The 25,709-nt window shown below is 54.8% G+C and overlaps 1 protein-coding gene across 3 annotated transcripts in view; it reads left to right on the top strand.

The window, feature by feature from the left end:
* DTX2 (deltex E3 ubiquitin ligase 2) overlaps window positions 1-20,467 on the top strand; it is a 64,042-nt gene extending 43,575 nt beyond the window's left edge. For 2 of the 3 annotated variants that reach the window (XM_065418102.1, XM_065418100.1), the window contains 5 exons: window positions 12,911-12,981; window positions 15,032-15,190; window positions 15,345-15,506; window positions 18,592-18,681; window positions 19,706-20,467. In XM_065418102.1, coding sequence (XP_065274174.1) covers window positions 12,911-12,981; window positions 15,032-15,190; window positions 15,345-15,506; window positions 18,592-18,681; window positions 19,706-19,930 — 707 coding nt within the window. In that variant the 3' untranslated portion in view covers window positions 19,931-20,467. Of the gene's footprint in view, window positions 1-10,572; window positions 10,660-12,910; window positions 12,982-15,031; window positions 15,191-15,344; window positions 15,507-18,591; window positions 18,682-19,705 lie in introns of all 3 variants that reach the window. The other variant, XM_065418101.1, reaches the window with a different exon arrangement.
* Window positions 20,468-25,709: the final 5,242 nt, after the last annotated feature.

The raw sequence follows: 25,709 nt of genomic DNA, 5'->3' as shown, positions 1-25,709 counted from the left end.
AAGGGGGAGGAGGGTGTCAGTCCCCGGGAGAATGGAGGGGTCAGGGGAATAGCTGGGGGCTTTCTGACATTGCATGGAGACTACACACGCTCAGCTGAATCCTCCTGCCCCAGTCTGCCTGCTGGGACTTGCCAATTGCCTGCCAGCCGGACAGTGCCTGCCAGCCCATTGTTTTTTTCATTGTTATTTTAGTGGCTCGCACATGGACATACTTCCCTAGCCAGGCCTTTTCCAGCACAGTTGTCCCATATTAATCCACAACGGTTGGGTGTCTCCCCACTGGAAGAGGAGAGTGACTTATTCCATTAACCGTTTTGTTTGCTCATAGAGGTTCGTTTGCTTTATGTGGTGTGGGCCCAACCCTGCAAGGTTCTGAGCATTCAGCTGCCTGGGAGTAAAGGGTACTCAGCACCTCCCAGGATCAGGCCCTCTAAAGTATTCTGTCCCTGCTAGTATTAAAGGCCTCTGTCCCTGCTGTAGATCCTTAGCCATTACTGCCATGGAAATAAACAAGGGCTACTTGAAGGGTGTTTCATTGTAATTATTCTTTTGCCCAGTCATTCTTTGTAGACCTGGTAGCTGTAAAGCTCAGAAATGACAGTTTTATCCTGTTATGCTTCATAAGTTGTTGTATCACAAACACACACATTCTTGTATCCCGGAGAGATTTGTAAACTGATGCATCCTTGCGTGAAGGCATCAGTAAACCGTGTAAATAATTCGAATCTCTCTGTTGAGGCACCTAGAGGCGTGGTAGTGGGATGCTTTCTGAACCTAAACATCAGTCGCTTCTAGCATCCTAGAACCCAGGAGGCTGAACTTTGTCAATTTCTCTGATAGCTGGTTTTAAGTCCTACATCAGCCACCCCGAATGCCTGTGTTGTGGCAGTTTGTTTCCATAGCAGCACTGCGGGATTTCACAGCTGATCACACAGAGCGTTTTAATGAAGAGATCAGGTCTGTGCATCAGCAATTCCAAGTTACATGCTGTTTAAAAGAAAGAGTTGAAGAAACCCAAACTATTGGATTATGGTGCTCTTCTGCAAATGCCCAGCCTGTATTGACTGAGGAAGATAATTAGTGGATACCCTGTTGTTCTCTCAGTTCTGCAGCTGATTTTCTGGTAGAGATGAATCATACAGCTAGTGCATTTCAAGTTGCCTCAGCATTTCTACCTTATGTAAAACAGAGAACACAACATTTTTACCTAGGTATAAAGCTACAGCACTAATTCTGCAAGAGAATCGGAATCCATCAATGCAAAGGGGAAAGTAATACAGTGAGTACCTCGAGATTAGGTCCACCCCAGCATTTCTTGTTCCTGGTTGTCTCAGAACCAACCACCTAGGTTGGCTCAATGGAGAAAACCGGTGCAGCAGCCCACATAGGGTAGATTAAATTGAATGCTCATCCTTCCCTGGGGGAAGAGACGAGAGGACACAGCCAAGGTTATGGTAGAGTACAGCACAACCAAAACGTCTTGTAGCACAAGGTTCGCTAGCTAGCACTCAGCCATAGCTTCCCTGCTTGTCCCCCTTCTCTTGAGGGGGGTTTTTGGGGGGCAGGAGCAGGGTGGGGTTGCACTATCTCTGTGCCTCATGTTCCCAGTTGCAGGCCTGTGTTTCCATGGGGGCATGGCTAATCCATCGCCTGTCATAGTCCAGCAACTCACCCACGCCAGCTCTCAGGCGGGTGTAAGCATTTGCCTGTTGTCCTTCGGCGGGCAGAAAGCTGCAGACCGTGGCAGTGATGAACTAAAGGAAAGTGTACCTCCTTCTGTACGTGGTTCATTTCACACTCACGCCACTGAATGGGGGCGCGGGGGCTCAAAACTCCTTCTTAAAGGGACCGAGCACCCTGTTACAATGGGGAAGGATTCCTCCACCAAGGGTCCCGTGCCTCGTTGGTCTTCTAGCTTCTCCCGATTGCCTCAAGGGATGTCCTTCCTCTGAGGTCACTAGAGACATGGGATTAGCAAGAGGAAAATAAAATAAAAACTCCACTCAAGGAATCATCCATGCCAAAGAACAGGAAAAACCGACTGCCCTAAAGCACGTCCAACACTTCAGGAAATGTCAGGCCCAGCCGGGTTCTTTGGTGGAGGGCGAGTCTACGCTAGAAACGCTCCATCTGTAGTGCAGACGCTCTATGGCGCCGGGAGAGAGCTGTCCCGTCAGCACAACAAATCCACCTCCGCGAGGGGCGGGTGGCGGCAGGAGAAGCTCTTCTGCCACCATAGTGCTGTCCCCACCTGCGCTTAGGTCGGTATAAGTGACGTCACTCAGGGAGGGGGCTTATTCACACCCGAGTGACGTGTGCAAGCCCTCAGTGTAGCTGACGCTTAAACCCCTGGCTTCAAAAACAGGAGAACGCTGTGCAAAAATATTTGGGGGAGGGGAGAAATCACTTTCCCTGACTTTAATTAGAAATAACGTCTCCATGTGTCGTGTGTGAAATAATAGCTGCTGCAAACCATATGGCTCCTTTTAATCTCCAGAAGGAGGTGCGTTATTGCTGTAAGCCTCCAAAACACAGCTGCTAAATGTTATCCCTGGAAAGTCCTCATTTTATAAACCTCCTACTCGCGCCAGCAACTGGGCAGCGTTAGGAAAATAATTTATCCTCACGCCTCTAAACGAAGGAACAATGAACCTTTCTTCCCTTCCCAAATGATCAGTAAAGAAACAAAGGACCGGTGGGAGACAGACAACATTATTAGATTATGCTGTAGTATTTTTCAACCCAGTGTTGACTCCAAAGAGCCATGGAAGAGTGTTTAGGGGGGAGGGATAGCTCAGTGGTTTGAGCATTGGCCTGCTAAACCCAGGATTGTGAGTTCAATCCTTGAGGGGGCCACTTAGGGATCTGGGGCAAAAAACTGTCTGGGGATTGGTCCTGCTTTGAGTAGGGGGTTGGACTAGATGACCACCTAAGGTCCCTTCCAACCCTGATATTCTATGATTCTATGAACCAGGGTGGGGATAGATTAAAGAAGATTTGGACGAAGGCCTCGAAGCAAATATCCTTAAGGTACAGATTGGGGTAATATAAGGTGGTACATCTATTGAATCAAATGTGGTTGTTCTCCGCTTGTGTCTTGACCTCTTGGTAGGTATCATCATTGCCTAGGTCTCTGCTTTTAGCTCTCTTTCAAAATTCCCAAATGCTCAGCACCCACTATTGGGGCTGAATTTTCAAAAGCGCTGAGCAGCTGGCCTGCACGAGGCACACTAATATCTCCTGGAGAACCTGGTCACCTACCGTGGTGCCTATATGGGGGCAGAGAGCTTTGAAAACCTGTCTCCAGCTGCCTTGAACCCGATGCTCTAGCTTTGCAGGGAGCTTCTCAGGGCTTGACAGGGCTCTTGTAGCTTCTCATGGGAATTATTGGCATAATACTAATGGATGGGGATATTGTGCCAAAATCTGGTGCCTCTTTGGTAGAAAACCAGCCAGTCCTCTAGTGAATGAATCCATCCTGCTCAGAGCAGGAGACAGAACTTATGGGAGGCGCCTTGCTCTCAAACACTCCCCTGTTGGCATCTTCCTCTTGGTGCTGTGGGTTGGCGCAGTGCTAGAGGGGATTGCCTAGAGTGACCCAAGCCGCTCCTCCCTATGGACACTAGGTTACATCCTGCCAAATTGTGATGCCTTTTTACATACCCGTTCCTACGGGGCCCTCAGGTCTGTGCAGCATTGTGGCCAGCAAAAACCCTGCTTCCCTCCATCGGCGCAGAGCTGCAAAGCGAAAAGAGCCGGCGGGAGGCTACGAATTCAGCTGGTGTCATTTGTAGCAACAGGCGTCAGAGGGCCAGCAGCACAGGAGTGTATGATCATTTTATACCCCAGGCTCAGAGGAGTCACCATAGGAACTAGCCTCCAGCTTGTGAGATGGCAAAACCATCAGTATTCTGAGGTGGGGGTCCCAGCCACTGTCACCAGCAAGACACATCCTAGCTTTCGAAGTCTCTGCATGACCCCATTGTCCTAGCCCCTCTCTGTAGCGTTTGCCTCCTCTTCCTGTCCTCGTTTTAACAGAGACTGGGGGTTCTTCTGGGCGGGGAATCTCTCCTTATTTGCTCTGTAAAAGCCCACTCTCCGGTGTGGTGCTCCATAAATCATTCGGGAGAACCCAGGGTTTATGCGTCTGGGCAGCGGAAGGTTTGAGCAAGGAGCGTCCTCAGTATTTCCGCACTTGGGTGAATCTCACAAACAGCTTTCATTTGTCTTATGCTGTAGAAAGGGACACACTGGGCGATGGTGTTATGGTGCCTCCTAAGCAGACCTCGCTGCTGGCGTAACTCCAGCCATCTGCTTCCCTCTGTCCTTTTGCCGCCTCCTCCGTGTCGGCCTCCTTTCCCTCTCCAGCTCCCAGCCCAGAGGACAAGAAGAATCTTAAAAGGGAACAGCCCAGAAGGAAACGTTCCAGGGTGAGGTATCTGGTGCCTGATCCCGCAGTCAGAGCTCAAGATCCCAGCCACGGGCCTGAGCCTGGCGTTGACGTGCTAACAGACTGGGCCACCTTGGAAGAAGTGGGCGGTGTTGAGCATCGCCTGCAGCCAGGCACGTAGCTGATCTACTGCTTAGGGCTCAGCCTGTGCTCTCCAGCCATAGATCTCAAAGCGCTTCCCAAGCCTGTGGGCCGGTTGTCTGCCTCCAGGCCGGCCCAGAACCTGCAGCGCAGGCTTGTTTCCCTGCAAGGAAAGCTGGAGCCGCTGTCTTCGCAGCGACCACAACCACCTGAGAGATTTACTGCCCTTGCTCGGCTGGTCCCACCTGCCAGCTGTGCATGGAACCCAATGCCCTCCCCAGCTCCTCCAGCCCCTGCATTCCACAGCTGTTAGGCTAAAGTGGCAGTTGCCTTCTAAGAACATCCTCTCCCCCCTTCCCCCCCCCCGGGGATCTTCTGGCAGGGTAAGTGCTGGGTAGGGGGAACTGGGACCCCTCTCTTCACCCTGGGACTGGCAGAGGGGACTGACAGCACATGCCATAGCGAGCGCTGCTCGGCTCCGGGTCTCCCCCTTCTGGCACCAAAGAGAGTCAGCCTGTTCCGGGTGCAGGCGCTGCCCCTGTGAATTGGGGGGGCGGGGGTTGCTTGGAAACACTCCTTGACCCACGCAGGGTAACTCAACCTTCCCGCTCCTGCCAGCTGGTACCAAGCAGCTGGAACCACGCCCCCCCCACCCCCAGCATCTCCCCCTTGCTGAAGCTGAGATTTTCCTGCCGCCCGAGGGCCCACGGACCTCCCTTTGGCTCCGAGAGGCTAGACTCCATCATGTCCCTGGGGCTAGACCAGTCCAGATGTGCAGGGGGATGGTTTTGACAGCATGGCTGGGCAGAGTTCCTTCCCCTTCCCCATCCCATCAGTCCTGCTGGGAGCTTGTCTTAGCCCTGGCGAGGTGTCGCTTGGTTGGGGGAAGAACCCAAGTCTACAGCCATCAAATAAGCTGCTGGGTAAGATTTTCACAGTGCTCCTGGTGCCAGGAGCCCAGCACCCCCTACCTCTATCTCCTCTGGACAAGCGCAAGGCTACGAACGTTCAGAGGGCAGCAGAATCGCAGCGAAGGCTCCCGTGAATGGTGCCGTCTTGCTCTCACGTTTGGTGGGAGCTAGAAAGTAAAGGAGAGTCTCAGCTTCCATAGAGGCGACTACGCCCTCTCTAGGACGGCAGGAGCACAAGCAGCCGGATCTAATCTCAGCGGGCTGGAAAGAGAAACCTGAAGATACACGCGCTGCTTTACCAGTCCGTTGGGCATGGGGTAGATCCTCTCGCTGACCCCTTCCGAGTCCCCTAGGCTTACACTTGCTGTGTATGTCACCCCACCTACGGTTAAAGGGCTGGAGCTCAGGCCCACCGGAAGAGCCGAGGCACGACCCTTCCCTAAAGAACCGAGCTGTAGTGGAGAAGACTGAGAAACATCAGGGCCTCGTCCTTGCCTGCATCTCTGTCTCCTCTCTCTCTCTCCATGCTCTGTCCCAGGACACGGCCAGGATAAACCTCACAGTCCACCAACACTTGGGGTCAGGGCCATCCTGCACAGGAATATCCAGACCCTGAACAGTGATCCTTCATACCGAGAGAGCCGTTCAGCCCGGAGAGCCCAAACGTCCGCGGGAGGGGGGAGGAGTTAGGGACTCAGAGAATGAGCTAGGAACTTGCCTAGAGTCACACAGATGAGCCTGTGGTGGAGCTGGGAATAGACACAAGGTCGGTACCTTAAGGATTACTTTTGTTTGCTTCATTTGAAGGATGTGTATTCGCCCCTCTCCACCTAGCCAAGTGATTGGCAGCTGGTCACTTGTATCCCCCACCTTTGGGTTGGCGTCTTTAGGAGCTTCATTAAGATCCCGACTGATCAACTCCATGAGGAAGGAACACATCTTTCCTCCACCACACAACCTTCCCTGAGCCAGTCCAGCCCCTGGCTCCCCTCAACAAGGCTGAATACAAGAGTGGTGTTATCAATTAAGACAAGGAGAGTGTTTACTCTCTGAGTAACCCTGGTCTGCTCCCCCAAACACACTCCTCCCTATAATCTCCCATGGCTCCTCCCCAATCAGGGATGGCCTCTCCCACAGGTGAATCTTCTTCCTCTTAATAGCTCCCTCAAAGGGCGGTGCAAGCAGCTTCCTTTCAGAAATTGGGTCCAGCTGCGATCTACGGGAGGGGGCAGAGCCTTCTTTCAAAAGGGCTCCTTAACGCAGGCAGGCTTCTGGTGAGGCGCCTCTGAACTATTTGTATTGAAATCATCTGAAGTGTCTGTTTCACAGGCTCCTGATGCCATCTCAGGTATGGACCTGCCTAGAGAGGGGACCTTGGTATCAGTTTGTGTTGCGGTGGGTTTCTGATTCCTCTAGGCCCAGCTGATAAGTGCGAGCTCCTAGAGCTGCTTTCCTCAATGAGGATCTTTGAGGGTTCTGTGGGGTGTCTCAGTCTTCTAGGAGCGTGAGCTTTAGCCTGGCCACCGAGGCTTCCCTATGTAGTCATGGTGGCTTGGCTTGTTGAGACAGGCAGTTAGCCCCACAGCTGGAGGGGGGAATTCCTGGGATTCCCCTGTTCTTGTGGCTGTGCCAAGCCGGTACTTCCTGTCCATGGGACTGTCTGTGCTCCCCTAGAGAGGGGTGCGAAGTTTGCCAAGGTCTAATTCTGGGATGAGCCCAGAAACTGCCCAGCTAGATCGCATCTGTACTGGCCAAGCAGAGATGCTAAGCATCTTCGCCAGACCCTTTAAGCCATTCTCTGAGTGGGGTCCTTGGGAACAGCCTCCTGCTACCTCCTACTGTTCTGAGGGTAAGAAGCAAACTGAGGCAGGGCCCTTGCCATCTGCTCAGTCCCAGGCTGGCTCTGGCCATTATGGGTTTCTGTAGGGTTACCATCCGTCCGTATTTCCCCTGACATGTCCGGCTTTTGTGTCTTTAAATAGCGGTCCGGGAGCAATTGGTAACAAGGTTAAAAGGTCTGGGATTTTTCTCCCTCCCTCCCTTCCATGCAGATTGCGGCGTGGTGATTGGGCGGCTGGGCCTGGTTGCGCCGCTCCCATTGGCCTCCAGCAGCCAGAGCCCCTCCCCTGCCCCCCCCCCCCACCTGCCATGCAACTACACAAACAGCCCCACCTGCCGCGTGTTTTGCCTACACGTGGAACTGGCATGGGTATGGTAAGGGGAGTCCCGGGGGCAGTCAGGGAGTAGCGGGAGGGGTGGATGGGCCTGTCTGGGGGTCGGGGGGTGAATATGGGGTGGGGGGGGTGGTGGGTTATATTCTTTTGTGGTGCCCGAGCTCCAGCAATCTCCAGGGCCGGGGGCCCTGCTCCAGCAATATTTGGAGCTGGGTCTCTCCCCCAGCCCTGCCTGGAGTGGGCACCGGCCTCCACCTGCCACCCCCACCCCCCCTGCGGGTCCCCCCCGTCCCTGGCCGAAAGAAAGCAGTGGGCCCCTCTCCCCTGCCTGCTTGTGCACATTTCTACCCTGCTCCATGCAGCAACTGCTGTCTGCTGCCCCCGGGTCCTAGTGCCCCCCATCCACTAATGGCAAGGCAGGCTGCCCTTACCCTGCCCTTCCACCCTAGCCCTGAGCCTCTCCAAAGCCCCAAACCCCTCAGCCCTCATCCCCCCCACACCCTAATCCTCTGCTCCATCCGTGAGCCCCCTCCTGCATCATGAACCCCTCATCCTCAGACCCACAGCCCTCACCCCTGCACCCTCTCCTATCCCCAAACTCCGTCCCAAACCCCCTCCCCCTTCCCACACACCCCTCCTGCCCTCAAGCTCCCTCCCAAAGCCTGCACCCCCTCCCTTTGCACAGCCTCCCACCCCCAAACTCCATCCCAGAGCCTGCACCCCTCACCCCCTCCTGCACACCCACCCCCTGCCCCAGCCTGGAGCCTGCACCCAGCACCCAAACTCTATCCCAGAGCCTGCACCCTGCACCCCTCCTGCACCCTAATCCCCAGCCCAGGACCTGCACCCCAGACTTCCTCCCCCCACCCAACCCCCCTCCCAGAGCCTTAGGCAGGTGGGGGGGGGGGCGGGTTCTGGGCACCACCAAAATTTCTACAAACCTGCCACCCATGGGCAGTCAGGGGTCAGGTAGGGTCCTAGGGGGGCAGTTAGGGTGGGGGGTTCTCAGGAGGGGGCAGTCAGGGGACAAGAAGCGGGGTGGGTTGGGGATTCTGAGGGGGGAAGTCAGGGGGTGGGAAGTGGGAGGGAGTGGATGGGGGCTAGGGCGGGGCTCCCCCCGTGTCCTCTTTTTTGATTGTTGAAATATGGTAACCCTATTTTCTGGCCCTGAGCCTGCTTGTCAGGAAGATCTCCCCCACTTCTTCTCTTCCCCCCCCCCCCCCACCCTGAGCATTCCACTTCAGGGAATCTGATGGCTGGCAGCATGAGGATGGGATTTCTTGGCACAGGCCTGAGCTCCTGGTCCCCAATCCCGTCTCACAACGTGCAGTGGGGTTTCCTTAAGACCAGGCTCCTCATGGACTAGCACTGTGGGGGTGTAAACAGCAGCCATTCGTGCTAGTGGGGATCCTGAGCCTGGCTGGACCTTAGTTTCTTGTGCTTATTCCTTCATGTCCGAAGTTATGGGCTTGCTGCAGTTATCACTGTGTGAGGTTCTCCGTGCTGTGCTCTTCAGGAGGTCAGACGAGAGGGTCATCATGGCCCCTTGTGGCCTTTAAAATCTAGGAATCTCTGTTCCAGACCATCAGCTAGAAACTTTGTTGCTAGCATAACTCTGCTGCGGGGGGGGGGGGGGGGGGTCTCTTGTCTTGATGGGGCTGGTTTCCCTGGAGCTACAGGCCTTGGGCTTTATCTTGGTTCCTTTGATATTGGTGGGAGTTTAGCCATTGACTTCAATGCAAGTCAGAATTAGCCCTCAGAAAGCAGCCTTTCAATTGCTCTTTCTTAATCCCGGAAGGCAGATGCAATGGAATCGTTACACGTTGATCTTTCCTACCAGACAAGGTAGCTTTTCATCTCCCCTCTCACTGTCCAGAAGGGTTATTCATTCATGCTTTCCTATTCGTCAGTATGTAGCCTTGAATCTGGCCACGTCTTCTGGGTGAAAGCTGTCCTGGCTGTCGAGCGCCCCTGGAGTTCTTGGTGACCCAAAACCAGGTCTTCAAGAACTGAAGAGACCAATTTGTCTGACATCCGGAGCGAAGGGAGGGACCTGAGGCAGCAGAACCTTTGCCCACTTGATCAAGGAATGTCACCTTTGCATAAAAGTGGATGGTCCTTTCTATCCACTTCCTAAAACTACTTTCTACTCTGAAAAGTGACTCTGCAGGAATGGTGCCCGTCAGACCCAATCCCTGTGTAACCACAACTGCTCTCTTCAGTGACCAAAATAAGTTGTATCTCCTGTGTTTTCCTGCTAGCGTTTCCGAGCTGTCGGGGAGAGTGCTGGAACCTAGTCTGGCCTGTTCATCGGCGGTAGGGTTGTTTGAGTTGCCTTTAGAGATACTGCTCTTGGCCACACCTGAGCCCAAGAGCCGGCATCCCGCTCCACAGTGGTGGGGTTAACAGGGTGGTAGAATTGGAAGAAGACCGGGTCACCCAGGTGGAACTGCCGTATTGAGCCTTCACTCTTGGGGATCCTGCAGGAGGTGCACAGGGCATGTTTGCGGTGCTTAGGGAAATGCCTTTTGGAGTAGTAAACTGAGGAAACCTGACCCGGGGACGCTCAGAGCCAGCCAACGTAGATCCCCAGAGTCCCCTTCCAGGGACACTGAGAACGTGGTGTCCTCTTGGGTGGAGGGGCCTGGAGCGTCAGCCACTGAAACTCCTCTGCCTGGTGGTAGGCCTGAGTTCCCCACTGAAGGCTGCCTTTGCCCGGTCCTGTGGGCCCCTGTAGCTTTGCTGGCTGGGATGGAGGAAGAGGAGAAGGGGCAAGGAAGAATTACTTACTGGTAATAGCATTTGTCATGGCACTCCTCTTCCCCCACCCTGCACCCCTCCAGCCCCTCTCTCGTCCGTAGGTCTGTTCGGCTTTACAGAAGGGCTGAGTGGGGAGGGAGTGGCCGAGGGCTCTAGACCAGCTGAGTGACTAGCCCTCTCTTTTGCCCTCTGCTAGGTGGAGTCATAACGTCGATTGTGCAAATGTTTCCCTTTACAGGCTGGTGGAAGAGCCTGATCGCGTCTATGATGGACACGGTTACTGGTAAGGAGCTTTGTTGCCCTGCCGTCGGGTCGCTGGCACCTGGTGATAGCGCGAGGGGCACCGGCCCACGTTCCCCTGGCTTGTGGGACCCATCACAGGTTCTTGGCTCCCAGCTGTGTGGTGGGGGCTTCCTGAGCGCCCCCGTCCCGCAAGGAGCGATCCCAGTCTAACCCGTTTGGGAGGCAAGCGAGCTGCTTAATGGAGCCCCCTTGTCCTTTATGGCCCCCTGAGTGCTGCATCGCAGGGTCAAGGTGTCTGCTAGAGCAGGTGATCCCTTGAGCTGCATTTCAGTGGATGCCCCGAGGTCCCTCTGCCAAACCCATTCAGCAGGCAGCTCACGGGGTGGTCTGCGAAATGCCCCCTGAGCTTTGTGTGCGTGTTTGGGGGGGGGGGCATTGCCATTGGGGGAGAGGGTGGTTCATCCCATTTCCTGGGTTCAAAGGGAGGAGTTCATTCTCTTCCTACACATGGGCTGGGTCAGGACCATGACTTGGGATTCTTCCTCCTTCTCCCCATGGGGAGGGATAGCTCAGTGGTTTGAGCATTGGCCTGCTAAACCCAGGGTTATGAGTTCAATCCTTGAGGGGGCCACTTAGGGAATCTGGGGCAAAATCAGTACTTGGTCCTGCTAGTGAAGGCAGGGGGCTGGACTCAATGACCTTTCAGGGTCCCTTCCAGTTCTAGGAGATAGATATATCTCCATATATTTTTATTATTATTTTATTATGATGTTTCAGGGCAGGGGTGGGGGAGCCTCCCGGGGGGTCTTCACCTGTGGGAAGGAGTGTGGTGAAATGCCACCATATCCATGCTGGTCTGGAGTGGCTGGCCCCACGGCCCACGCCGGGAATGGCAAGAAGCTGGTCTTTGACAGCTGTTTGATGTCCTACCTGAGGGGAGCTAGAAGTCTCCATTCAGAGCCTCATGGACCAGTGCCCACCATTGTGGCACTATGTGTTCTTTGCCACGTAGGTGAGCTCAGTGAAGAGTGCTGGACCACCCCAGCCCCGGGGTGGTCCCAGACCAGAGTCCGGGTAGGGCGGTGGGTGGGGAGGGAGGGATGCCCTGAGGTACCAGCAGGGAGGAAATCCATTCCTGTGCTGAAGGGCAAGCCCTGGGACCGCAGTGGGGCATACGCGCTTGCACCGGCTCTCGGCTTGGGGAGAACTCCGGTCAATATAAGGATTTCAGGCCCTGATCCTCAAAGGTACCTGGGCACAACTTACATGGAATCGGTGGGATGCCTCAGTACCTTTGTGGATCTGGACCTCTGCCCAGTTAATAATTCTGGAGACTTGCGTTCATTTTATTCAGAAACCCGCTTATTTTAGAAACCCCAGTGACTTGTGTTCCATGGGAGGTGCCGGCCAAGATCAGCCATGAGACGTTCACAAGAAAGGCCCTTTCCTTTCCGAAGAAGGGTTTGCTTTCCTGCTAGGAATGCAATCTCCAGCAGTGATGCTTATTACGCTCTTGTGCTGCTTCGTGGCATAAGGAGAACACCTTGACAATTGCTGGATCTGACCTTGGTTGTGTCTTCACTTAAGATTTTTGCCTGGCTCTCTTTGGTATGAGAGCCCTAGTGCATATAGATAATGGTTTTCAGACTAAATATGTACTATCTATATAGTATGTGTCCGTGTGCTGCTTTTTTTTTAATGATGTAGGATCCATGACACTCTGCCACCATTGCAGTGTGTATGGTCCTTGAGACACAGGGCAGCAAAATACTGGTATTTGAAAGGAGCCAGTGTCTAGTATGAGGGGAGAGCATAGGACAGCAAAGTATCGGCAGACTAGAGAGGATCCTGAGGTCTGCTTCAGATTGACTGAGCATCCGCAGCTCCCATTGACTTCAGATGGAGCAGCGGCTGTTCGCCCCGTGCAGTGGTAGCTTTTACAACCCGATTCTTTATCTCTTTGGCATTTACCGGGTGACATTTTCTGGCCTGTGTTTTGCAGGACGTCTGACTATGTGAGCACTAGTCCCTTGTTTTGGCCTTAAGATCGACACATTTCCTGCACCCGTAGCATCTGAGCCCTCAGTAGAGTAGCGCTGACCAGTCAGAATGGCCCCTGCTGAACTAACTTGCTCCAACTCTAACCCTTAACCGTTTTCCTCGGCAGGCCGGCCTGCCACTGCTTCGCTTTCCTCCCTCCTCAGCCGTCTCTCGCTCATGTTGTACCTCCTGGAATCTTTATTTCCCTATGGGCTTTTTTTTTTTTTTTTTTCTTCCCTCCCCTTCTTCAGTGACCCCCAGCGAGCCTGAGCAGGTGGTGAGGAAATACTTGGAAGAGCTGAGAGGAGCCCCCGCTGATGAGGTGAGTGCGAGGAATCACAGGAGTCTCTGACCACAGCGTTTTCCCCCAAAGGGGGGAAGAACGGAAGAAACGAAAGCAGTTGTGGGCTGGATAAGAGGCCGCCTTACTGCATATTGGGAAAGGCTCGTGTGAAACCTACACAGTTCTTTAGACTGTTCGCCAGATCCTCAGCTGGTCACGTCACGGACACTACGCTCACACACACCAGCTGAGGAACTGGCCCATAGATGACTTCCCAATGGACCCCCTGTTAACAGTCTTGTCAACAATAAAGGCCTGTTGGTTGGAATATCTTGTATCTGCAAGGCCTGTACGCTGCCTTGAGCTCTCAGACAGTACCGAACAACGCATGTGAGTGACACTCCAGGGTCCCTGTTCCTACCCTGGGACACCACTGCTCTCTGCCTTTCTGTGGTGTGTGTGTGAACTGGAACTTCTCCAGACTCCACCACAGCCAGAGTTTGAAGCAGCCCAAACTTCCCTGTCTGTTAGGAAGCACCCAAACGAATGGGAGGCAGTGATGGATGCTCACTTGGGACTTTAGACTGGTAAAAGTGCCCCAAAATGCTGGGACATTTATTTAGAGGATCCCGTGTGCAGACTCTAATGCTCAGAGGAGACAGCTGCAATGGGACCTCTCTGCAGAATATTTGCATCTCAAATGCATGTTGCCTGCAGAGATCTCATGGGGAAAACTGCCTTGCTCAGCAGCTAACAAAATACATTTCAGTGCCCCCGAGTCCGCTTTGGCTCCAGGAGCTCTGAGGAGGGATACACACTGCTTCTTGAGATAGGAAGTTATACAAGGCTGCCTCCTTATTTAGCCTAATACTCAAGTACGGAGAGGTTTGGCTTCTTTTAATCTGTAAAAGAGTAGGCTGCTCATGGACAGAGACCAACTAGCAAACCCCGCTCCCAGATTGGACTGGCCCAGCTTTCCAGGGCGCTCTCATCCCGTAGCTACGAAAACAGTCTCGTCCCCCCACCTCCACCTTTCACCAACAACTCCAGGGTGTAACCTTTCGATGCTAGCCCCGCTTGGGCTGGGCACTCGTTAGTTGGTAGGATTTCAGGGTGTATGTACGGTAACTCCTCACTTAACATTGTAGTTCTGTTCCTGAAAATGCGACTTTAAGCAAAACGATGTTAAGTGAATCCAATTTCCCCATAAGAATTAATGTAAATGGGGGGGGGGGGGGAACGGTAGGTTCCAGGGACATTTTTTTGGTCAGACAAAAGGCATTATATACATTTTAAACACGCAATTTAAAACCAGTATTAAATCGGCTGGCAGCCCCCCCTACCAGCTCCCCTACGTCCCCCCTCCTCCCCGCGCCTCCCGCCTGCCAGCGGACCCCGCAGATCAGCGCCTTCCCCCTCCTCCCCCCACCTCCTGCATGCAGCAATCAGCTGTCTTGTGGCGTTCAGGAGGCTGGGGGGAGGAGCAAGGACGCGGTGCGCAGCCTCCCCCCTCCCTCCCCTGCCTCCTGAACGCCGCAAACTAGCTGATTGCCGCGGGCAGGAGGCGGGGGGAGGAGGGGGAAGGCGCTGATCCACGGGGTCTGCTGGCAGGCGGGAGGTGCTGGGGGTCGAGGGCGTAGGGGAGCTGATGGGGGGGGGGGGGGGGGAGCTGCCAGCCGTGGACAAAGCACAACTTTCAACAAGCATGTTCTGTAATGGAGCAGGGACATAACATCGAAACAACGTTAAGCAAGAGGACGTTAAGTGGGGAGTTACTGTATAGGACTTTGGGATCCTTCAGGATGGGAGGAGTTGTAGAAATACTTTTATTATTAGATTATAGGGACTGGCCTCTAGAGATCACACTGATAGACAAGTCAAATAAACTAGAAGAATCAGTGTTTTCACAACAGGTAAAAGCTTGGGGGGGGGGGGGGCAGGGACTTCCTCAGACTTCAAAGTGGGGTTTTAATGCCACTGAAGATAATTTCTAAATGGTCTCTGTGGCAAGCTGATGCATCAACAAAGCTAATGTTCGATGCAGCCCGATGCTGACGGTAAATGGCGTCTTCTCTTGCTCTGTTTCAAGGACTGTATCATCTGTATGGAAAAGCTGGCGTCGCCCTCTGGCTACAGTGATGCCTGTGAGTGCAAGACAATCCAGCCGGAAGCGGTGGGGCAACTGACCAAATGCCAGCACGCTTTCCACCTGCTGTGTGTGCTGGCCATGTACGCCAACGGGAACAAGGTACTGCACCGGCCCGGCCCACTCTTCCCTACGAGACCTAGCACGGCGGGGTCCTGACCCATGAGTAGGGCCCAGGACGGCAATACAGATACTAGTGCCAGTGTCCTCACGACTGTCGTGAAATCCCGCTCACGGGGCCCTTTTTCACCCACAGGATGGCAGCCTGCAGTGCCCCTCCTGTAAAACCATCTATGGCGAAAAGACCGGCACTCAGCCGAAAGGGAAGATGGAGGTTTCAACTTTCACTCAGTCCCTTCCCGGCCACCAGGACTGTGGGATGATACAGATCGTGTACTCCATTAGCAGGGGAATTCAGGTACGTGGGCAGCTGTAAGCTACGGTTCTGTCTGTACAGGCCCTGCTCCTTGGCTGAGACACCTAGGTTCTGTCGTCATGCGCCTAACAAACAGAACCATGAGCTAAAGCTAATGTCTGCCGCGGTGGAACTCGTGTCACAACGCTTGTTTAAAAAAAAAAAAAGAGAGAGAGAGAGAGAGAGATTGGATTGGGCTCCAAAGGATTAGACCAGAGGTGGGCAAACTACAGCCCGTGGGCCACATCCGGCCAACGGGACCGTCCTGCCCGGTCTTTGAGCTCCCGGCCAGGGAGGCTAGCCCCAGCCCCTCCCCTGCTGTCCCCCCTCCCCTGCAGCCTCAGCTCACCGTGCCGCCAGCACTCTGGGCGGCCGGGCTGCGAGCTCCTACCAGGCAGTGAGGCTGCGAGAGCCGCCGACCCGCCCCAGTGCTCTAGACTGTGCGGCGGCGTGGCTGGCTCCAGCCAGGTGGCGTGGCTGCCAGCCCTGGCGCTCTGAGCAGCATGGTAAGGGGGCGGGGAGCGGGGGGTATTGGATATGGGGTAGGAGGTCCCGGGGCGCCTGTCATGGGGCGGGGCAGTCAGGGGACAGGGAGAAGGGGGGGTTGGATGGGGGTGGGGTCCCGGGAGGGCGGTTAGGGGCAGGGGGTCCCAGGAGGGGGCGATCAGGGGACAAGGAGCAGGGGAGTTGGATGGGTTCTGAGGGGGGCATTCAGGGGGTGGAAAGTGGGAAGGGGGTGGATAGGGGGTGGGGGCCAGGCTGTTTGGGGAGACACAGCCTTCCCTACCCGGCCCTCCATACAGTTTTGGAACCCCGATGTGACCCTCAGGCCAAAAAGTTTGCCCACCCCTGGATTAGACCGCTTCAGATCCTCATGGACCACAGGGAGGGAGGAGGAGAGAGATTGAAGCTAGAGGAGCAAATGGGGATAAACTGAACATGACTAAGCTTAGGGTGGAAATTAGGAGGTTTTGAACCATCGGAGGAGTGAGGTTCTGGAACAGCCTCCCTGTAGGATTAGTGGAGGCCAGAAACAGAACTAATTTTAAGATGGATCTTGATAAATTTCTGCCTGGGATTATATGATGGGGGTTGGTAGCAGGAGACTAGCCTCTGACCCAGGAGGTCCCTTCTAGTCCTATGTCCTTAACTCCTCTTACCTACCCCAATTTTGGGTTTATCTAATGGAAGATCCCAGGGGATCTGGGCGCTACGTTTTTTCCAAAGAGCTTGTTAACACACTTGTAAATCCATCTATGTACTAACTACCTCTGTGCTGTGTGGGGCATTCGATTCATACACCTATGGTTAAGAATGCACTGACCAGGCTGGCTTCATCACTCGGACTCCCATAATGATCCGTTGAGAGACTATACCTTGTGGGGGCTGCTTAGCCTGGTTGACATGTGGCATTTGTGTAGCCAGGAACTATTTTCACCTGTCTTGCGTCCTGCCCTAAGCAGCAGCATTGGGCTTTTACACCTTGAAAAGGGAGAAACACCGGAGATTCCATGAAGTCCACCGGAGACTTAGCCATCGCTGCTAATTTAGGTGCTCAGATATTACGGTGATGAGTGAGAATAGAAATTCCCTCAATGGAAGGATGTTGAGAAGAGATGAACCCTTCTTTCCCAGATGGGGAAACTGAGGCATGGCTTGCCCAAGGTCACGTAGCTGAGCAAGTAACCAAGCTTGGCTGGACCCAGGTCTCCCAGGTGGTCAGCCTGTGCTCTCACTCGCAGCAGAGAGGCCACCTGGTGTGCTGAGCCGTTGACGCTGTACAGATGAGACACCCGCAAACCGGTGTTTTGGCTGGCGGGCCTGAATAACCAGGTGGCCAATGGAAACTCTTAATGTCGTGCAAACGGCATTGTGGGGCGGCTTCGTAAGCTGCCTATCTTGGACTTAAATTCCCCCCCCCCCCCAATGGATCTCCAGGCAAGGCCTTCTCCTCCCCCCTTGCCCCCCAACTGCCTTTCCCCTTATGTAGCCATTAACGTCTGTGCAAAATAGCCTTTCCTCCCACTCTGCACAGGTGTGACTGCTTTCCCAAGGGTCATGCTGGGGAGAATCGATCCCTGCGCACACTTCAGGTGGTTCGGTTTGTAAACCAGACCTGGCCGAGCTGCAACGGTTGGATTCAGATCCTTAGGGCTTGTCTTCACCGGTCCCTAATGCGGACTACAGGGACGTGATCTCTAAAGCACGTTGCACGTTAGCTGGTCCATGTAGATCCTGCTGGTGCGCACTACAAGCTACGGGAACTTTGTAGTGCACTCCAGCGGGGTCTGCATGGACTAATGCGCAACACGTTATCGGGCATTAGAAATCCCACTCCCGGAATCGTCCAAAATGTAGCCAAGCCCCTATTTTTCCCCAAGCAGCGGTGTGTTGAGGTCAGAGTGACCCAAGTCTCCTGGTATGTCAGGGAGACTCCTGTTTCCAACTCAAATAACTCCAGCCCCTGATTTCATAATACTATCTCCTGCCTGAAAACTGCAGTGCCCAGAATCCACCCCTCTCTCGCTGTGAGTCGCCGAGTGAGCCCGACGTGTGGCTGGTGCACAGATCCTGGGAATGTAGTTGCCCTCTGCTCTGCCAGTGGGAGTGCCAGAGCGGTGCGGCTGGCCGGTCGGCAGCCAACGGCAGGGTGCGGGGGTAGATTTGAAGTGCAGGGCCAAGGTGGCAGGGTAGCATAAGGCAGGTGGAGATGGGGGATAGGCACTGGTCAGTATGTCAGGGAGGGGCTCATGCCCCATTCTCCTCCAAGCCTGGGAAGAGGGTGGATGCGGGAAAACAGCCCCATTCATCCCAGGACTCAGAGCAGCAAGAGGGACTTGGGGGATCAGGTGGGGAGGTGGGGGTTATGCTCCATTTTCCCCAAGTCTTGGGGGTGCAACAGGAGGAGGATCGTGGTGGGGGTAAACCCCCCCCTCCTCTCCCAGGACTTGGTGCAGCAGGGAGGGGGCGGGTCTACACAGTTCTGTTCTCCTGCACACACCCTGTTGGAAAAATCAGTCAGTGCGGTCAGCCTGTGAAAGGAGCCGGCATTGGTACAGAATTGATTGATTGCCTTTATCTGTTGCAGGGGCCGGAGCACCCCAATCCAGGGATGCCATACACAGCCAGAGGCTTTCCCCGGTACTGTTACCTTCCTGATAACGAGAAGGGCAGAAAGGTAATGCAAGTCCTGATCCAAGCGGTGTCTTGGCCAGTAACCGGCACTTGACCGGAGTCTGGCCTTTTTCCAGTGGGGCTGAATGGACTTAATTCAAGTCTTACAAGAGCCATGCCCTCACTCCCTGTCGGTGCAGTAACTGAATTCACGTGGTGGCTCTTAAGTTTGCAAACCACAAGTGACTTGCAATCTTAGTCCGTGGCTGGTCCTGATCGTGGCAGGCATGAAGTGTTTTCTGCAAGGGGCTGAGTGCCTTGGACTTCCACTGAGTTAAATGGGTGTTGGCGCACAGTACCTGGCAGGGTGGGTCCCGTTGGTAACTGCAAGGACAGTTGGGTAAAGGGAGCAGTTTGATAAGGGAGGCGCTGGAATCTCCACGTCTCCTTGGTTAATACCCTGGTGCTAGCTTGTACCCATACCGGGGATGGACTAGGAGCATCCCTTCCAACCTGAATACCCGGGGTTCCCTCGTGGGACTGCAGGGCTCCAGCCAGTTAGATTTTAACCGGCTATGTCACTGGAGAAATCTGCCCCCTGGAGTTCATCCGGACGCCGCCCCCTCCTTGTGTCTTCTCTACGGGTAACTGTTAAGGATTGACACATGTCTAGAAATGGAGGATATTGCATAGATCCAGAGGGAGCAGGGCTTGCGTCTCCTATCTCTCTGGGAGGGAAGGAAGTCGGCCTGCTGGTGCTGCGGGTCATTAATACTGATACTTACCCACCTTTGCAGAGTGCTTTGAGATCCTCAGGCGAAAGGGGTTAAGTGTCATTTCCCCGCATTGTACAGCCAGGGAACTCAGGACCAGAGAGGGGACATGATCTGCGCCAGCTAGGTCAGGAATAGAGCCCAGGGCTCCTGACTCGCAGCCTGGTGCCCCAACCACTAGGCCATGCTGCCTTCACCACTTGGGCAGCGCTCCCACCATGTGGCCGTAGAGCCTGGGAAAGGAGGGAACTGCAGGGAGGGAAATGGGCCCTGGACTTGGGTGGATAATCGAGCTTTCCCCTTTGCCGTCTCTAGGTCCTGGATCTATTGAGGGTGGCCTGGAAGAGGCGTCTGATTTTCACTGTGGGCACTTCCAGCACGACCGGCGAGAGCAACACGGTGGTGTGGAACGAGATCCACCACAAGACTGAGATGGACACCAACCTCAGCGGCCACGGCTACCCCGACCCCAACTACCTGGACAACGTGCTGGCGGAGCTGGCGGCTCAGGGCGTCACCGAGGCCTGCTTGAGACAGTAACTCGCCTCTGTCCCGGCTCCGCGTCCCGTCTGTGCAATGCACGGCGAATGCCCACTCAGGCCTCTGGCGGGTGGCTAGTGCACTTATTCCTGTTGCCTTAAGTTCCTGTCTCTAATCACTTGTCGTGTTCTGAGCAATAACATTGGATTTGGGGGTCACGTGCTCTGTACAGTCTGTTTTCTGGAGAGCAGGTTATTTTTGTATAAGCAAAGGGTCCTGATGCTGGGGTCTCGGGCGTGACGCCGGAGCGCTCCTGCTGCAGCCAGGGCATGCTCGGGATGTGTTCCCTAGGTGGCTGATCAACTCGCTTTCGAAGCACTTGGGCAGTCCCAGTCCTGCTCCCTCGCTGCGTAGAGGGACGGCTTGCTGGCTCTGGATCAGCAACGAGTGGCCAGAAATGTCCGTCCTCCTCTGGCTAATGCACCGAGGCTCTGCTCGGACACTTCCGAGTGTGTCCTTTCTCCCCCACGTCCCCGGGTAGCTGATTTAATACGTGTGCTGTGCTCCTAATAAACGCTGCATTGCTATGGAGAGTTGTCATTAGCCTTGAAGGAATCTCTTGTGTCTGATGCTTTAGTCTTTTTTGTTCTGATACGTGGTCCTTCACTGGAGTTTGGCTAACGCTGGAGAGAGCCAGGCCTACTGTTCTTCTGCTAAAGATGGTGGTGGCTACCTGTCCTGCTACAGCAGGGCTTTCTTCATCAGCTGCGAGCCAGTGTGGCAGGGATACCGCAGAAGCAATCCTGCCAAGGGGAAGGACAGTTCCTGGAGTCCGTGGATGGGCTCTATGTCCCTGGTCATTGGGACCTCCCTTTCATGGTGCTGTTGTCTAATTCGGAGTAGCGAGGTTGTCTGCTGCACAATGCAAGCTGTGTCTTTCCTGGTGGAGGCTTTGCAGATAGTGCCGCAGGTCTCGAGGAAAGAGAGGGGCGTGTCATTCCCCAGCAGCAGAGTCTAGGAGCTATGGTCAATTCCCCACCCTCCTCAGATCTGTTTAGATTTGTGCCATCCTACAGCATTACAGAGCTGTCCAACAGGAGCGGAGACCCAGCAGCAGCAGTCTCCAGGTGAGACAGGGTAGCATGTGACAGCCAGAAAACCCCTCCCCAACTGCAGCTTCTGGTTGAACAAAACCAGGGGCCCTGCCCCTGCATAAGGAACGTAGCAGGCTCTAAACTTGGGTAGGAAGGGAGGTATGAAGCTAAACACAGCTTGAGCCTTCGGGGAGTGATGCAGTGACCTGAACGCTGGCTTGAAGTGGTTTGGCCCACCAGACTAGGTGAAACACTCAACAGTGATCAAAAGAAGGGAAGTGCTGGTGCCTAGGGGGGTATTACTACAGCATGCTCTCCTGTAGTTAGCCCTCCCAGCATCCTCCCTTCAACTCCAGCAATGGGGCCGGGCAGGCATTAACGTGTTAATTGAGGAGGAGTAAATTAGAATCATAGAAGATTAGGATTGGAAGAGACCTCAGGAGGTCATCTAGTCCAACCCCCTGCTCAAAGCAGGACAAACACCAACTAAATCATCCCAGCCAGGGCTTAGTCAAGTTAGTAAGGCTAAGTTCTGGTCTACACAAGGCAGCTTACATCAACCTAACTATGTCTACACTAAAATGTCACTTGCCCCCTTAATAACTCCACTTGCCCCCTTAATAACTCCACTTGCCCGAGAGGCGTGGAGACCAGGTCGATGCAGTGTCCGTGTGGACACGGCCTTGCTTATGTTAACTGGTGCTAGCTTTCAGATGCCGTCCCACATAGTTCAATCGGTGCAAGGACACACGTGGCCAACACAAGGGGCGAAGTGTGGATGCACAGAAGCGATGTAATTACTGCGGCGGCTGTATGTTAGGTCGACTTAATTTTGTAGTGGTGTTGACATGCCCTATGTCTACACTTCAGCTGCTACCCGGTGCTGTACTTAACCCCCTTCCCCCAGAGGCAGTAACTAGGTCTATGGAAGAATTCTTCTGTCTCCACTGGGGGTTCGGGCGGCAGAGGTGTGGATTTTTCACAGACACAGCTGTGCCGCTGTACGTTTCCAGTGTAGACCAAAGCTCTAATTGTGCCTTATGTAACCCAGGGTCTCAGGGTCTTGTCGAGCATGAAAGGCCCCATCTGTGCAGCCGGTGGCCATCAACCCTGTCTCTGCAGTTCCCTAAGCACTATGGGAATCGTTTGTCTGAGGTCAGCACCTGTAGTGGTGCCCAGGACTTCAGTGTAGCAGGCTCCTAGATGAACCATTCGGAAAAGCGCAGAAAAATGCAGATGGTTGAATTGTTTCTTCAACCCTCAAAAGCCCTGAATGCCCTGAAGAGAGCTGGAGCACTTCTTAAGCATCCAAGCAAGCTCATGTCCTAACATGGACGCCCCTTCCCTCTCGGCCATTAGCCCTGCTCTAGCTGGAGCAGAGAAGACTCCAACTACTATGAAGCCTCCTCCAGGATGTTCACCCAAGAAGAGCAGTAAAGCTGCAGGAAATTAAGCCTGCTCTGGGACCAGGCACTTGGGTTTGCTTCTCCTTGAAACTGCGTGGGCACTGGTGACGTCCTTACACAGCGTGGGCCTTCAGAGCGGCTCCCCGCTGAGAAGGCTGCCTGGCATTGCTCTCTCTGGTGCTGCGAGAAGTAGAGCTGTGAGTGGGCATTGAATCAAGTGTGAACAAGTCTGATTTCTCACTCGTAGGGAGCTGGGCTGGTGCTTGTCCAAGCTGCTGAATCATGAATCCGTTGGAGACATCGATTCAATACTTCACGAGCCTGGAAGAAGCAGTGGGTGGCTCAGTAGGATACACACTGCCTGGCTTTTGGGGAGCTGGGTTGAGTCCAGACCATGGTTATAACTGACCTAAAGTTACGGCCTTGTGTCTGGGCGGGAGCCTGTGCACGGCCTCGTCCACACCCAAAAGTTGTACCAATCTAACTACATTGGTTTAGAAACCACTGTAACTAAATCCAGGCCACCCCCTAGTGCGGATGGCCCAGATACTCAAAGAGATTTAGATGCCTCGCTCCCGTTGCAATCAACGGGTCCAGGCGTCTAGCTACCTCTGTGGAGCTGGGCCATTGGTCTTAGCTCGGTTTGAATTTCAGCAGAGACCAGTTTGGAGGAATGTGGCGAAAGGATGCCAGGGAGAGAGAAGCAGCAAACCAGCAACGGCCTGGTGGCTAAAGGTAAACCAGGGCCAGGCACCAGGGTGGCCCGTTTCGGTATAAACACGCTGGGGGCGTTTTAAAAGGTCAGTGCGAGGGAACAAGGAACTAACGAAGCAGCAAGTTCACCAAGTGCTGCGTGTGTTGTTCCAACCTCCTGTCCCCGTAGCGGCGTCAGGATGCAGCCAAGCGAGGGCTGGCATACATCCTCTGAGAGCAGCAGGCTCTGCGCAGCTCCAGGCAATTGTTTGCACAAATGATGCGGGGGTGGAGGAGGCAGGGGACGATAAGCTCTTTGCTCTGTGTTTGTACAGGGCCTAGCACCGTCCATGACTAGGCCTCCTCACTGCTACCGCAATGCAACTGACGTCTCCTCCCAGCTGATGGCTCCTAGATTCCATGAGAGTTGGGGATAGGCCCAGGGCAGCTCAGCTCAGAGGTGATCCAGCTCTTAACCTGTTTCCTCCTGGCTTGGCGAGTACCCCACGCCTGCCGCCGTGCCTGTGCTTACCCTGGAGTGATCCCAGACGGGAGAGCGGGCGAGATGGACCACTGGTCTGAGCCAGTTACGGGACAACTCCTGAGCTCGGCTGAGCATGTGTGTAAGTGGTTGCAGGACCGGGGCTTCAGATTTACTGAGGCCAAGGGTCTTGCTCACATCCTGCCTCGTTCTTGGGTTAACTGGGTGAGAGAACCTATGTTAACCCTCAGAGCCCTGCCCCCTCCTTGCACCATCACGACTGGATTATGAGGGAGCTGCTAGGGGGGCGTTGTGGGGAAGGGATTTGTGGGGGGAAGAGGGAATGATAGCTGGAGCCAGCCCTGTCCCTCCTTCCCCCCCTACCACGTTCCTCCTTCCTGGCTCCCTGCCCTCCTCTGGGGACCAGTATGGGACGGGCAGAACAGAGATGAAACCAGTGTTATTCCCTGGCACGTGCTCCACCTCCGTGCTGGAGAGATCGGTGGCAGCAGAGACCGGGGGCAGGGGGTGACTTGGCAGTGGGGCTCCTGAAGGTTGTCACAGGGGTTGAGGGGCAGCTGCTAGGGACCGAGTCAAGGGAGGAGAGCGACTGGAGTCCGTTCTGAGCTTGGACAAGTCTGCTGAGATGGGATAAGGCCAGGGTAAAATCTTTCTCAAGGGGTGGAAGTCCTCAGCTGGAAGAGGGAGGGGGAACAGAACAGCACAGCAGGGGCCTGTCCCGATCCCCCGAGGACAGTGACGCTATGTGGCATTTCTCACCCGTAGATCTCAAAGCACTTTACAGAGGAGGGCGCTAGCGTCCTCTCTGCTTTACAGCTGGGGAAACTAAGGCACGGACCAGGGACAGCGACTTGCCCACGGTCGCAGAGCAGGTCCGTGGCCACAGGGGAATAGCCCCCAGCACGCTAAAGAACGGAAACCCGGGCAGAGTTCATCCAGCCGCAGCACCTCCGGGCAAGGTGACGATCCCCGTAGACGATGCTTTCCTGACTCACTGGGTTGTGAGACCAGCTGGGTCAATAATTACCGTGGGGACGGCATCTTGTGCTTCCAGCCATGCTCTGGGCTATTGTGCATGAATGCGACAGTATTTAGCGTGTGTGGAACAGCCTGGGGGCTCTCCCCCACCCGCTCAGCGTGGGGCTGGCCTCCACTGGACATTGTGCAGCCAGGCGCTAGTGACCAGCACTGGCTGCAAACCACCAAGGGCTGCGTGCGGGAGGGTAGGGGGAGCCCATGTGAAAGGCTCAGGTGCTGAGCGCCGATGCTACAGCAGCCTTCGCTCAGGGCTGGACCAACACGAACGGAGCTGCTCGGGGATGGGTTTGCGGTTAGATCCCGGCACCGGGCAATCAGCAGCCCTGGCCTGCCCCGGATTTGCTGGGAGGTCTTTGGGCAAATCACTGCTTAGCCTGATGCTCCGGTTTCCCCTGTCTGTAAAATGGGGACCCTGCCCTGCCGCCGAATGGGAGATGAGGACGGCCAGGCACTCGTGTAATGCCGCAGGACAGGTCTGAGCTAGGGAGCCCAACGCGGGCGGGGGGAGATAAGATAGATTAACTCCCACAGTGTAGGTCTGAGCTGGAGGGGGGGCAAAGCAGAGAAACTCCTCCAATGCTGCTGTACCTGTCTGAGCTGAAAGCAGACGCATGGCCAGAGGGCGAGGGGTGAGGAGAGCGGAGCAGCTCTTGTAATGCGGCAGGACAGGCCTGACCGAAACCTCCATTGTCTTTTGTCTGGCCCTGGCAGAGTCCCTCTTGCTCACCCCCACCCGCTGCATTTCCTTTCGCCCTGGGCTTCCTCCTTTGCACGTCGCTCGCGTTGTTGTCTTTGAACGGAACACGTGGGGGTTAGTGGCAGGAGTGGTTCTGCAGGTGCCTGCTGGGAATCGGGGCCCAATGCTCGAGCCCAGAGGCCTTATGATGCTGGTTACAAGGGGGCGGAACTGGCGGAGGAGAGATTTTGTTTCTTTAGTGCTGGAGGTGACTCGTTTTTATTGATGATTGGTGTATCGGCAGCGCCTCAGGCCCCGGCCCCCTTGGGCCACGTGCTGTACGTACCCAGAACCGAGGACAGTCTCTGCCCTGAGGCGCTTACAGTCGAAAAGACCAGCCAGACCCCTGCTGAAGCTGAGGGATCTGAGC

The sequence above is a fragment of the Emys orbicularis genome, chromosome 17, assembly GCF_028017835.1.
Source record: "Emys orbicularis isolate rEmyOrb1 chromosome 17, rEmyOrb1.hap1, whole genome shotgun sequence".
Taxonomy (NCBI): domain Eukaryota; kingdom Metazoa; phylum Chordata; order Testudines; family Emydidae; genus Emys; species Emys orbicularis.
Note: the sequence above shows the minus strand (reverse complement) of the source record. Positions and strands in the feature narration are given on the sequence as shown.